Source organism: Somniosus microcephalus, chromosome 22, assembly GCF_052327205.1.
Source record: "Somniosus microcephalus isolate GS21.2 chromosome 22, FLI_Smic_1.0, whole genome shotgun sequence".
In the NCBI taxonomy this organism is placed as follows: Eukaryota; Metazoa; Chordata; class Chondrichthyes; order Squaliformes; family Somniosidae; genus Somniosus; species Somniosus microcephalus.
The window spans coordinates 41447927-41461568 of NC_141008.1; the positions used below are offsets into that span (position 1 = coordinate 41447927).

Below are 13642 nucleotides of genomic sequence, written 5' to 3' on the forward strand. Positions count from 1 at the left end.
CGCTCCAGAACTAGCCATGCCTCTAGCCAAACTGTTCCAGTACAGCTACAACACTGGCATCTATCCAACAATATGGAAAACTGCCCAGGTATGTGCTGTCCACAAAAAGCAGGACAAATCCAATCCAGCCAATTACCACCTCATCAGTCGACTCTCAATCATAATCAAAGTGATGGAAGGTGTCGTCGACAGTGCTATCAAACGGCACTTACTCACCAATAAACTGCTCACTGATGCCCAGTTTGGGTTCCACCACGACTACTCTGCTCCAGACCTCATTACAGCCTTGGTCCAAACATGAACAAAAGAGCTGAATTCCAGAGGTGAGTTGAGAGTGACTGCCCTTGACATCAAGACAGCATTTGACCGAGTGTGGCATCAAGGAACCCGAGTAAAACTGAAGTCAATGGGAATCGGGGGGGAAACTCTCCACTAGCTGGAGTCATATATAGCACAAAGGAAGATGGTTGTGGTGGTTGGAGGTCAATCATCGCAGCCCCAGGACATCGCTGCAGGAGTTCCTCAGGGCAGTGTCCTAGGCCGAACCATCTTCAGCTGCTTCATCAATGACCTTCTCTCCAACATAAGGTCAGAAATGGGGATGTTCGCCGACGACTGCACAGTGTTCAGTTGCATTAAAAACTCCTCAGAAAATTAAGCTGTTCATGTCGGCATGCAACAAGACCTGGACGACATTCAGGCTTGGGCTAATAAGTGGCAGGTAACATTTGCACCAGACAATGACTACCTCCAACATGCGAGAGTCTAACAACCGCCCCTTGACATTCAACGGCATTACCATTGCCGAATCCCCCACCATCAACATCCTGGGGGTCACCATTGACCAGAAACTTAACTGGACCAGCCACATAATTACTGTGGCAACAAGAGCAGGTCAGAGGCTAGGTACTCTGTGGCGAGTGTCTCACCTCCTGACTTCTCAAAGCCTTTCCACCATCTACAAGGCACAAGTAAGGAGTGTGATGGAATACTCTCCACTTGCCTGGATGAATGCAGCTCCAATAACACTCAAAAGCTTGACATCATTCAGAACAAAGCTGCCCGCTTGATTGCCACCCCATCCACCATCTTAAACATTCACTCCCTCCACCACTGTCTTGTTTTGCACACTTTGTACAAAACTAATAAATTGCAGGACAACGGAGTATTACAGTTTAAACTATTTTAATGAAGCATCAGGTCTGATCTGACTCACAGCAGTACAGCACCGTGTGGACAAAATGGAGTCAGGACCCCTGGGTCCTCTAAACAATAGCAGTCCTTACAGATGCCTGCAGGCCAATGACAACTCAGCATGTGATCACATGTGAATATAATAGGTATTCCTTACAGATGCCTGCGGGCCAATGATAATTCGATATGCAAATGTTACATCCCCTTTCTTTTAAAAGAAAAATGTTATGCATTACTTTTGAACCTTTCTTCTACATAATGTTCTCAGTAGCATCAACATATAAGTAAACTCAACATTTAACTAGCACTGAAAACATCTCAACGTTTCAATAACGATGTACAGTTTTTTTTAGGGCAGCGATCCGCCTACACCCTTTGACAGTTCACAAGTCAAGGATAACTCTAGGCTTGACCTCTTGTCCCGACCTTGTGTGGTATGGAACTGAGCATGCTCCTGAATCAGTCAACAATTCCGGTTCAGGTTTAGGTTCAGGTATGATGTGTTTTGTGTATTGCTCTGCTCATTACACTCTGTTGAACTGATCCTCTCGTCGGAATGACGGTGTTGTTCCTTGGTGTTCAGGAGGTGCCTGCGATTGCGGCGGTACACCTGTCCTTCTGGGGGGCTGACGTGATACGATCGCTCAGTGTCAGCTGGCTGGATGACGACTGCTGGCTTCCAGTAGTCATGCTCCTGGATTCTGATGGATTCTCCATTGTGCAGCGGCGGCAGTAGTCTAGCTGACCTGTCATAGTATCTCTTTTGGTGTTGCTGTCTCTGTACACGTTTTGCATGCACTTGCTTGCAGCTGATGACCTCTGGCTGCAGCTGCTGGTTGGTGCTTGGAAGGATTGAGCGAAGTCTGCGGCTCATCAACAGCTGTGCTGGTGACTTGAAGTTGTCAACCGGAGTGTTGCGGTACTCAAGGAGACTGATGTAGGGGTCTCTTTTGTCCGCTTTGGCTTTGTCCATGAGTGTTTTTGCAATCTGGACAGTTTTTTCAGCAAGGCCATTACTTTGAGGGTAATGTGGGCTTGATGTGACATGTGTGAAATCCCATGCCTTGGCAAACAACTCGAACTCTTTTGATTTGTATTGGGGGCCAATGTCTGAGACTAAAGTCTCTACAATGCCATGCCTGGCAAAGGCTGCCTTTAGCTTGTGAATCACGGCTGCAGATGTGGTGCTGTGAAGCTTGTCCAATTCAAAAAATCTGCTGTAGTAATCAACATTCACTATGTAGTCCTCGTTGTTCCATGTGAACAGATACATTGCCACAACCTGCCAGGGCCTGTCTGGGATACGGTGAGGTATCATGGGCTCTTTAACATTTGATGGGCGGCGTTCTAGACAAATGGAACATTTTCCGACAATGTCCTCAATGTGTTTGCACATTCCAGGCCAAAACATAATGTCACGTGCTCTTTGTTTGCATTTTTCCATGCCCATATGTCCAGCATGAATTTTTGTCAACATCTCTTCTCTGAGACTGGTAGGAATGATGATTTTCTCCCCTTTGAAGACGATTCCGTTGATTTGTGACAGTTCGTCTCTGTGGTTCCAGAATTCAGATATGCTCTGAGGGCATTTTCTCCTTTCCTCAGGCCATTCTTCATGTATGACTTTGCTCAGCAGTGTGAGTTGTCTATCTTTCTCTGTTTCTGCTCGGATCTCCTTCAGTTTTGAGTCACTTACAGGTAAGCTGTTGTACACCATGTGCACCTGCACATCCATGCCTTCACTGAGGCTGCTGTCCTGGTAGTTAAGAGACTTTCTGGAGAGCGTGTCTGCAACAGGAATGTCTTTGCCTGGACGGTGAATGATTGTGAAGTCATACTTCTGTAGCTGAAGGATCATTCCCTGTAGCCTTGGTGGGGCTGCGGCTAGTGGTTTCCTCATGATTGACTCGAGGGGCTTGTGGTCGGATTCCACAATGACTTGTCGGCCATAGACGTACTGGTGGAAACGCTTACATCCAAACAGAATTGCATATAGCTCTTTCTCGATTTGAGCATAGTTGATTTCACTGTCTGAGAGAGATCTGGAAGCGTAGCCGATGGGCTTTCCTTCTTGCAGTAATACTGCACCTAGTCCGTACTTTGATGCGTCCACTTGTAGTCTGAGCTCTTTGTTGGGGTTGAAGTAGGCAAGAACTGGACCTGGTTCTATGGTGATTAGGTCTTTCATTTTCTGAAATGCTGTGTCATGTTGTTTGTCCCACAGGAGCTCATTGGATTGTTTGAGCAACTGACGTATGGGTGCGTTGATTTCGGAGAGGCTCGGGGCAAACTTGGCTAAGTAGTTAACCATGCCTAGTACTGTCTCTAGCTCTGCGCGGTTCTTCGGTGGCTCCATCTTCTTGATGGCGGAGATTTTCTCTGGATCTGGCTTAATGCCATCAGTTGAGAGGCGATGCCCGAAATAACTGATCTCGGTGGATCCGATTATGCTTTTCTCGGGGTTGAGCCGGATACCTTTCTCCCGTGATCTTTGTAGCATTGCACGGAGGTTCCTGTCATGTTCCTCTCTATTCCTGCCATAGATGAGGATGTCGTCTACGATTGCGACTACTCCGTCGAGGCCTTCATAGGTTTCGTCGATCTTCCGTTGGAATTCATCCTGAGCTGAGATAAGACCAAATGGTAAACACAGAAATCGGTAGCGTCCAAATGGTGTGTTGAACGTTGTTAGCTTAGATGACTCTTCCGTGAGCTTGATAGTCCAGTATCCTGATCGTGCGTCCATTACACTGAAGTAACATGCTCCCACTAGCTTGGGTGTGATGTCATCTAGCGTTGGTAGAGGGTAGTGAGGGCGTTTGATAGCCTTGTTCAAATCTCTGGGGTCGAGACAGACTCTGAGCTTGCCTGTACATGGTTTCTCAACCACTACTAACGCGTTGACCCACTCTGTCGGTTTTGTTTCCCGGACGATGATTTCTGTATTATCCATGCTCTGCAGCTCCTCCTTCAGGCGACTACGTAGAGCAAGGGGTATCCTTCTTGGTGGGCAAACCACAGGGGTTGCTGCTGGGTCAAGGTGAATAGTGCATTCACCTGGGAATAGTCCGATTCCTTTGTAAACGTCAGCAAACTCCTCCATGACTGTCTGCGTCTCAACTGGTGCTGTCAATGATAGCACTAGCTTGACGAGGTCCATGTCTAAACATGCCTTTAGACCTAGCACTGGAGGTGCTTGAGTGTCAATAATATAAAAGTTCAACACCATGTCGCTTTCTTTGTACTTGCATTTCATCACACATGTGCCTTTCACATTGAGCTGCTCACCCCCATAGCCGGTCAGTCTGCGTGAGGTGGGCTGTAGCTCACACTCATCCTTCAAGCTTTGATACTCAGAGGAATTACGTTAACCTGAGATCCAGTGTCTAGTTTAAACTTAAGCTCTTTGCCCTGTTTTCCTATCTCAATATTGGCATAAGCTTGCTCAGTCCCTGAAATCTGTTTTTTCTGTGACACAGAATCAATAAACAGTTCCTCTGCATTTGGCTCTCTATCTGGCATTTGGCTGTCACTCACTGTGTGTACTGCTTTTCCGAAAACAGTCTTGCAAACTTTAGCAAAGTGGTTCCGTTTACCACATTTAGTACATTGCCTTCCTTTGGCAGGGCAGTACTCCTTTTTTCCATGCCAGTTGTTTCCACAATATCCACAGTTTTTGAAGCGTTTTATGTCTGTGTCGCCCATTTTTAGAACTCTTGCTGTTCTTTCTGTTCTGAAACACGCTGTCTGGGCAGTGTTCTTTGGTGTGTGTCTATTAACTGCGTGCACTGTCTGTTCACTCGAGCTGTTCGTGGCACCGGTTATGGATTTCAACTGTGCTTGGGCTATTTTGTGCGATCTAGCTTTGTCCAGCGTTAGCCTGGACCCAACATTCAAAAGTTTCTCTCTCACTTTAGCTGAATGTATTCCAAACACGATGCGGTCTCTGACCATCTCATCTTTATCTGCGTATAGACAGTCTTTTACCAGCAGTTTTAACTCAGTCACGAACTGTTCAAACAACTCACTAGCTCCTTGTACTTTCTCCTGAAACTTGTACCTAGCGAATATCGTATTTATCTTGGGCATCACATATGCTTCAAAACGGTCAAAATAACTTTTCAGTACCTTTGCTTCATCCGCGGTGAGAGACCATGTGTTAAAAATGTCTCTCCCTTTTTCTTCGATCCACAGGAGTAGGTAGCTGCATTTTTCTTCCTCACCTTTTCAACGGACCCGAAAACATCAACTCCACGTGTTGCTTGAACTTGCTCCATTCTCTAGGTAAGTTCAAAGATTCCCAATTCATACAGGGTAAGGGAGCTCCAACGTTGTCCATTTCAAATCCCACTTCTGACACCATGTCTTGTTTTGCACACTTTGTACAAAACTAATAAATTGCAGGACAACGGAGTATTACAGTTTAAACTATTTTAATGAAGCATCAGGTCTGATCTGACTCACAGCAGTACAGCACCGTGTGGACAAGATGGAGACAGGGCCCCTGGGTCCTCTAAACAATAGCAGTCCTTACAGATGCCTGCAGGCCAATGACAACTCAGCATGTGATCACATGTGAATATAATAGGTATTCCTTACAGATGCCTGCGGGCCAATGATAAATCAATATGCAAATATTACAACCACCAGTGCACCGTGGCTGCAGTGTGTACCATCTACAAGATGCACTGCAGCAACTCACCAAGGCTTCTTCGGCTGCACCTCCCAAACCCGCAACCTCCACCACCTAGAAGAACAAGGGCAGCAGGCGCATAGGAACACCACCACCTCCAAGTTCTCCTCCAAGTCACACACCATCCTGACTTGGAAGTATATCGCCGATCCTTCATCGTCGCTGGGTCAAAATCCTGGAACTCCCTCACTAACAGCACTGTGGGAGTACCTTCACCACACGGACTGCAGCGGTTCAAGAAGGCGGCTCACCACCACCTTCTCAGGGCAACTAGGGATGGGCAATAAATGCTGGCCTTGCCAGCGACGCCCAGATCCCATGAACAAATAAAAATAAAAAATTCTATCCCTCTAGAAATAAACCCTAGTGCTTGGCCGGTTTAATATTATGTAGAAAGGGGATAGGGTGGCGGTGATGCACAAGTTTAGAAAAAAGGTGAACAGTTTAATAAACTTCCATTCACTGGTGAAGTCAGCCTGGGCTGTTGGCCTGCAATGATCTCTGTGTCGGCGCTCCGCTGATCGTGTCTGTGGAAGGGGGTGGAGTTGCTCTGAGGTGGATTGAGGCGGCCTGCGATTACCGGGGTGACCAGTTACCCGGGGAGCGCACGAGGTCGGTTGCCGGGGTGACCGGTTGCTCTCCGGGTTCTGCTGACGGCGGTGCGGGATGATGAGCTGCCGCGTGTGCGAGGAGCAGCCGCCGAAATACCGGTGCCCGCGCTGCGGCCTGCGCTAGTGAGTACCGCCCTTACTGCCACGGGAGCGGGGCAGCGGTCGCTGACAGCCGGCGTTCGTCATAAACTCGAGTCCGCGATCGCTGACAGCCGGCGTTCGTCATAAACTCGAGTCCGCGGTCGCATGGCCTCTGCCCTTTTGATCTAATCGCCCGCATTGGGCCACCCACCCCCGCGGTTACAGCTAGTGGCTGCACTCCTCGGCCCTTTCACTGGGGTCGGGTTCCACTCGCCCTCCTACACTTCACCCCTAGTGTCGGGGCTATTCCACCATGGGGGGATTGCAGCCCTTGGCCTCTGATGTGCGATCAAAGCAGGGCCTGGCTTAGTGATGCCCTCATGGCTGAATAGCAGGGCTAGCTGATCAGGCGACGCTGCTGATTTTGTTTTCCGCACCAAACCCCCCACTGCATAACTTTTGCCCCTATCATTTTTTTTTCTCTCTCCCATGGCAGCTGTCGATCATTCTGCCATTCCCATTTACACTTCATCTAGAGTCATCTTTTGTTTTTTAACTTGCCCCATTACCATCATCCCTTTTGTCTTTTAATATCTCCTGCCTTCCATCCTAGCACAGACCTTCCCTTTTGTTCTTTCCTCCCCTCTCCCTGCCCCTACACTTGCTTATAAACCTGTTATATCTCCAACTTTTTCCAGTTCTGACGAAGGGTCATCAACCTGAAAGGTTAACTCTGTTTCTCTCTACAGATGCTGCCTGACTCGAAAGAAGGATTTTATTATAGCGTCATAGGATTTCCTACATTACAACAGTGACTCCACTTCAAAAGTACTTAATTGGCTGTAAAGAGCTTTGAGACGTCCGGTGGTCGTGAAAGGCGCTATATAAATCCAAGTCTTTCTTTCAGGCAGTGCAATCCGGATCATCATAACTGGCTGTGTTTAAAAAAAAAAAAAAATCCTCACGTTGCCTCTGGTTCTTTTGTCAATTACATTAAATCTGAGTCCTTTGGTTACTGACCATTGGAAACAGTTTCTTATTTACTCACCATTCCATGTTCTCCTGAAGTCTATTACTATCCTCCTTACTGTTTACTACATTTCCGAGTTTCGTGTCATCATTGGACTTTGGCATTATGCCCCGTATAACCAAGTCCAAGTCATTAATATATATCAAAAAGATATATATGTCCCAACACCCACCCCTGGGGGACACCACTGCACACTTCCCTCCAGTCTGAAAAACAACCGATCACCACCACTGTTATGCTTTCTGCCCCTTAGTCAATTTCATTTCCACGCTGCCACTGTCCCGTTAATCTCATGGGCTTCAATTTTGCTAAGCAGTCTATTGTGTGGTACCTGTTAGCAAAATTGTGGTATGTTATTTGTCAACTTAATTCTGGTTTTGTATTTATTTCAGTTGCTCTGTGGGATGCTACAAGAAACACAAAGGTATGGATTGTTCTGTGTGGCTCCCTAAAGTTGCTAACAATTTAAGTTGTTTTACTGTGTGGATCGATTAGTTGATGCCTGGTTGTTATAAAATAGCCAACCTTCCAAAGGAAACTTTAAAGCCACTAGCAGTAGTGTTTGAAGAGTAGATTGTAATACTGACAGGGCTGTTTAAATCCACTGTGAATGGCTTTCTACTTGGAGGGGGTGATACGCAATAACTGAATTGGATTGGAAGCCTATAGGTCCAGCCCTGAATTTCAGAAATGCAGATGCCAAGATGTGTTGTCCAGGGCCTGCATTGTTAAAACAAGGAAGTGAATGGAAAACCTCCACCTTTTATCCTTAATCTATAACATTCTTTGTCTCGCTGTTCTGATTTCAAATAGAAATTTCCTATCTCCCTCATTTGTGAGGCAATGCATGTAGTATCCATGAGCAATGAATTAAAAGGCAAAATTAATTTTTTTTTGTTCCTGGTATGTGGGCATCACTGGCAAGGCCAGCATTTATTGCCCATCCCTAATTGCCCTTGAGAAGGTGGTGGTGAGCCGCCGCCTTGAACCGCTGCAGTCCGTGTGGTGAAGGTACTCCCACAGTGCTGATAGGGAGGGAGTTTCAGGATTTTGACCTAAATCTGCCTTTGGGCATACTACCCCACCTCCCACTGCACAATTGTGACTGAAGCCATGGCTTTTTGAAAAGATTCTGCCTTCTAAATTACTGCTGTAGTTGCTCTGTAGTGTGAAATATTCCACTTTCTGACAAGTCCTTTGTATTCTTAAATGTATAAGAAAAAGGGTGATTTAACAGTTGGACAATGAACCTTTTTGCACATACTCCTATTTCTGTAAAATAACTAAAAGCAGTATTTTGTTTTACTAGATGATTGTAAACCACAAGAGTCTGGTTCAGCGTCAACAATTTCAGAGCTTTCTCCAGCACTGACAGGAAGAGTACGACAAGACCGCAACGGTACAGATATAATGTTTACGATGGTGACTAAAAGAGAAATATCTACAAGGCTTTAATTGTTTAAGTGTTCAGATGCTACAACTAATTTGCAAACTTTTCTGGATCCCAATTTTAAAACATAATTTAACTAAAATATTTTGGGGCACAAAATAGGGTGTTCAGAAATGTTATTGTAGTTGTGTCAAGCTAATGCAAATGTATGGCACTAAAACTGCAGCCAACAGAAAAATGTGGGGGGGGTTTTGCCATCCGCTGCAGTAAATATAAACTTACATTGTTCTGGTGATACCTGAGACACACTTTTTTCTCATTTGGGTCTCAAAACACTTTTTTCATTTGGGTCTCAAAACACTTTTTTCATTTTGGGTCTCAAACTGTTGCCCAGTGCTCTTCTGCTAAATTTCTGATGAAGAATAGGACTGGGTGGAAATGCAAGCACAGGAGAGTGGTACTGGGAGGTCAGGAGAGGGGGGGGGATACAAAAATGAACATGGGCAGCATCTGAAGTAGAAAAGATGGATTAAAGCTTCAACTCATTTTCTGTTCTGATGAAGGATTTATACATAAAATGTCAATCCATCTCTTCATTTAAAATGCTGACTGCTATGTATTTACAGTAATTTCTGGGTTTTAGTTTGGTTTTGATTATCTGTAGTTTAAAATATGTGCCTACAGAGAGACTAATCACTTGTTCGGTTCTCTGTGGAAGACCATTAAAGAATTGTACTGTGGGTTTTTTCATTATGCAGGAACTACCCTCTAATCCCTGTCAATAAGTTGTGTTGGTTTTTTTTTAAATGTTAACAGGACACCACTGGTCCACAGATGATATCTTGGGTGAAGATGAAGAATCTGATCGGGTGCCACGAGAGAAATTGAAACTGTTGGGTATGTAGCCAAAAATTGACTGCAACTGAGGGGAAAAAAACTGATTTGTGGCTTTCTAGCCTATAGAAACATAGAAGATAGGAGCAGGAGTAGGCCATTTGGCCCTTCGAGCCTGCTCTGCCATTCAATGAGATCATGGCTGATCATCCAAATTCAGTACCCTGTCCCTGCCTTCTCCCCATATCCCTTGATCCCTTTAGCCTTAAGAAATATATCCAACTCTTTTTTGAATATATTTAATGAACTGGCCTCCACCGCCCTCTGTGGCAGAGAATTCCACAGGTTCACCACTCTCTGGGTGAAGAAATTCCTCCTCATTTCAGTCCTAAATGGCTTACCCCTTATCCTTAGACTATGACCCCTGGTTCTGGACTCCCCGGCCATTATAAACATCCTTCCTGCATCTAGTCTGTCCAGGCCCGACAGAATTGTATAAGTTTCGATGAGATCCCCTCTCAATCTTTTAAACTCCAGTGAGTATAAGCCCAATCGACACAATCTCTCCTCATACGTCATTCCTGCCATCCCAGGTATCAGCCTGGTGAATCTTCGCTGCACTCCTTCCATGGCAAGAACGTCCTTCCTCAGGTAAGGCGACCAAAACTGCACACAGTACTCAAGGTGCGGTCTCACCAAGGCCCTGTACAACTGTAGCAAGACATCCTTGTTCCTGTACTCGAACCCTCTTGCTACGAAGGCCAACATACAATTTGCCTTCTTAACCGCCTGCTGCACCTGCATGCTTACCTTCAGCGACTGGTGCACAAGAACACCCAGGTCTCTTTGCACTTCCCCTTCTCCCAATCTATTGCCATTCAAATAATAATCTGCCTTCCTGTTTTTGCCACCAAAGTGGATAACCTCACATTTATCCACATTATAGTGCATTTGCCATGTTTCTGCCCAATCACCCAATCTGTCCAGATCGTACTGGAGTTTCACGACATCCTCCTCACAGCTTACCCTCCCACCCAGCTTCGTGTCGTCTGCAAATTTGGAGATATTACATCCAATACCCTCGTCCAGATCATTAATATATATTGTGAACAGCTGGGGTCCTAGGACCGATCCTTGCGGTACCCCACTAGTCACTGCCTGCCACTCGGAAAATGACCCGTTTATTCCAACTCTTTGCTTTCTGTCCGCCAACCAGTTCTCTATCCAAGTCAATACCTTGCCCCCAATCCCATGTGCCTTAATTTTGCACGCTAATCTCTTTTATGCGGGACCTTATCGAAAGCCTTCTGAAAGTCCAAATACACCACATCCACTGGTTCTCCCTTATCTATTTTACCAGTTACATCCTCAAAAAATTCCAGTAGATTAGTCAAGCATGATTTACCTTTTGTAAATCCATGTTGACTTTGTCCGATCCTGTCACTGCTTACCAAGTGCACTGCTATTACATCTTTTATAATAGATTCTAGCATTTTCCCCACTACCGATGTCAGGCTTACCGGTCTATAATTCCCCGCTTTTTCTCGACCACCTTTTTTGAATAGTGGGGTAACATTAGCTACCCGCCAATCCATGGGTACCGTTCCAGAGTCTATCGAGTTCTGGAAGATGACCAGTAATGCATCTACTATTTCCAGGGCCACTTCCTTAAGTACCCTGGGATGTAGATTATCAGGCCCTGGGGATTTATCGGCCTTTAGTCCCATCAATTTTCCTAACACCATTTCCCTACAAATATTGCTATTGGGAATGAGTAATTGGAACCAATTAATTGAATAGTTATTGTTTAAGCACCCGATTTCCACATAGAAGATGGTGGTTTAGTTCTTGGACATCGATCACTTGAACTGGGTTTCAGCTGTAGTGCTGCATGATGGTGACATCCTCCTTCTCAGAGCTAAGGGGAAATGTAGTCATTTGTATTGCTTCTGGTTCATCATGTGACAATATTGATAATGATCACTGAGGGACTCCAACCCACACTGCCCAAGGCCCCAGGACTGCACTACAGAGACGTAATCGATCTTGGAGATCATCAATTACCTCTTCTAAACTATCCGTAAACTTGCTTCAGAGCATTTTACAAATTTTAATGTAGTGCCTTTTCAGTCTTGCCAGACCTTGGGAGCCCACCCTTGGAGTAGCGTGGTACTACTCCAATTTTTCTCCTCGTGGAATAGGACAAGTGCCTCTGAAGCACCCTCACAGATGCTGTCTGCCAACCACACTCCCTGGCATTTGGGAGCAGGCCCTAGCTGCATGGGAGGTAGGTTCTGCTGGAGTGAACTGCAGGTACTAAGGCTTCAGTTTTAAATATGATGGATTATTACATTCTTGTTCATTCCATTTCTGTCATTCCAACAGCAGAATCAGAGGAGTTGAAGAGTTTACTTTGTAACCCTCACCTTAGACGGTTGCTGTTGACAGTAGACAAGGCAGAAGATAAAGAAAGCATCATGAAGACAGTTATGCAGGAACCAATTTTTGTGGAATTTGCAGATCGGTGTCTACAAACAGTTGAACCCCCAGAGAAAGAAAATGAAATTCTTGCCTCCTAGTATAAACTCTCTAACGCTTGAGCAAATAGTTTTGTAATTACTTTGTAAAATGTATAGCTATCCTGGTTTTAATTATGTTTGTCTAATTGATTGCAAAATGGAGAGCTTGAGTATTCAGCAACTTATTGAATGTGCTGTGATGCCAAAGGCTTTGAACAATTTTGTTTTCCAAAGTTTGATTTATGAACCATTGTAATAAAATGATTTTTATTAAAGAACATAGTTGAAGCATTTTTTTAAAATACTCCAACTGGAACCTAACCAATGGCTTGGAACAAATTCAACATTATTGTTTTGCTATCATATACTTATGACTATAGATAAAACCCAGAATCCAATTTGCCTCGATCTTTTCTACCTGTACTTCCCCCATTTAATATCCGTCCCTCTGCTTAGTGTTTATGATTTAACTGCCTTTCCACTGTTATTTTCCAATTGTAATATTTTATTTGCATCTGCTGCCTATCTGCCAACTCTAACCTAGGTCTGCTGTAATCTTCTGCATCTACCTCAGTTTATCATTCTCCAATTTAGTGTCAAAGAACTTCTTCATTCCTACTGCGGCCCCGTCTGCTCTCTCAGGTGGACGTAAAAGATCCCATGGCACTATTTCAAAGAAGAGCAGGGGAGTTATCCCCGGTGTCCTGGTCAATATTTATCCCTCAATCAATATAACAAATAGATTATCTGGTCATTATCTCATTGCTATTTGTGGGAGCTTGCTGTGCACAAATTGGCTGCCACATTTCCCACTTTAAATCAGTGACTACACTCCAAAAAAGTACTTCATTGGCTGGTCGTGAAAGGCGCTATATAAATGTCAGTCTTTCTTTCCTCATGATTAAGTCCAATCACTTACATAATAGAAAAATAGGAGGAGTAGGCCCTTCGAGCCTGCTTTGCCATTCAATATGATCATGGCTGATCCTCTATCTCAATACCATATTCCCGCTCTTCCCCATACCCCTTGATGCTTTTTGTGTCCAGAAATCTATCCATCTCCTTACTAGAAACAAATGGAAAATGCTGGAATACCACCTACATCTCCCCAATCCAAAAAAAATTCATTTACCAACTCTTCCCTTTGTTCCTTTTAATACCATGCATCTTAAATTTTTGTAAATGAGACTTTATCAAATGCTGGCTGAAAAATACCCATAATACAACATTCACCATATTCCCTTGATTTATATACATGGATTTCCTTAAACTCTACTCAAATGCAACCTG

The 13642-nt window shown here is 44.7% G+C and overlaps 1 protein-coding gene across 2 annotated transcripts; it reads left to right on the plus strand.

Annotated features, from left to right (window-relative positions):
• The first annotated feature begins 6437 nt into the window (after nt 1-6437).
• znhit3 (zinc finger, HIT-type containing 3) lies at nt 6438-12630 on the plus strand. 2 transcript variants are annotated; one of them, XM_085964498.1, is made up of 5 exons: nt 6438-6621; nt 8002-8033; nt 8919-9008; nt 9816-9896; nt 12219-12630. In XM_085964498.1, the coding sequence occupies exons 1-5, from the start codon at nt 6554-6556 to the stop codon at nt 12410-12412; spliced, it is 465 nt and encodes a 154-aa protein (XP_085820624.1). In that variant the 5' UTR covers nt 6438-6553; the 3' UTR covers nt 12413-12630. The 2 variants fall into 2 exon arrangements, with proteins under 2 accessions (XP_085820624.1, XP_085820625.1); XM_085964499.1 differs by having other exon boundaries at nt 12222-12630.
• Nucleotides 12631-13642: the final 1012 nt, after the last annotated feature.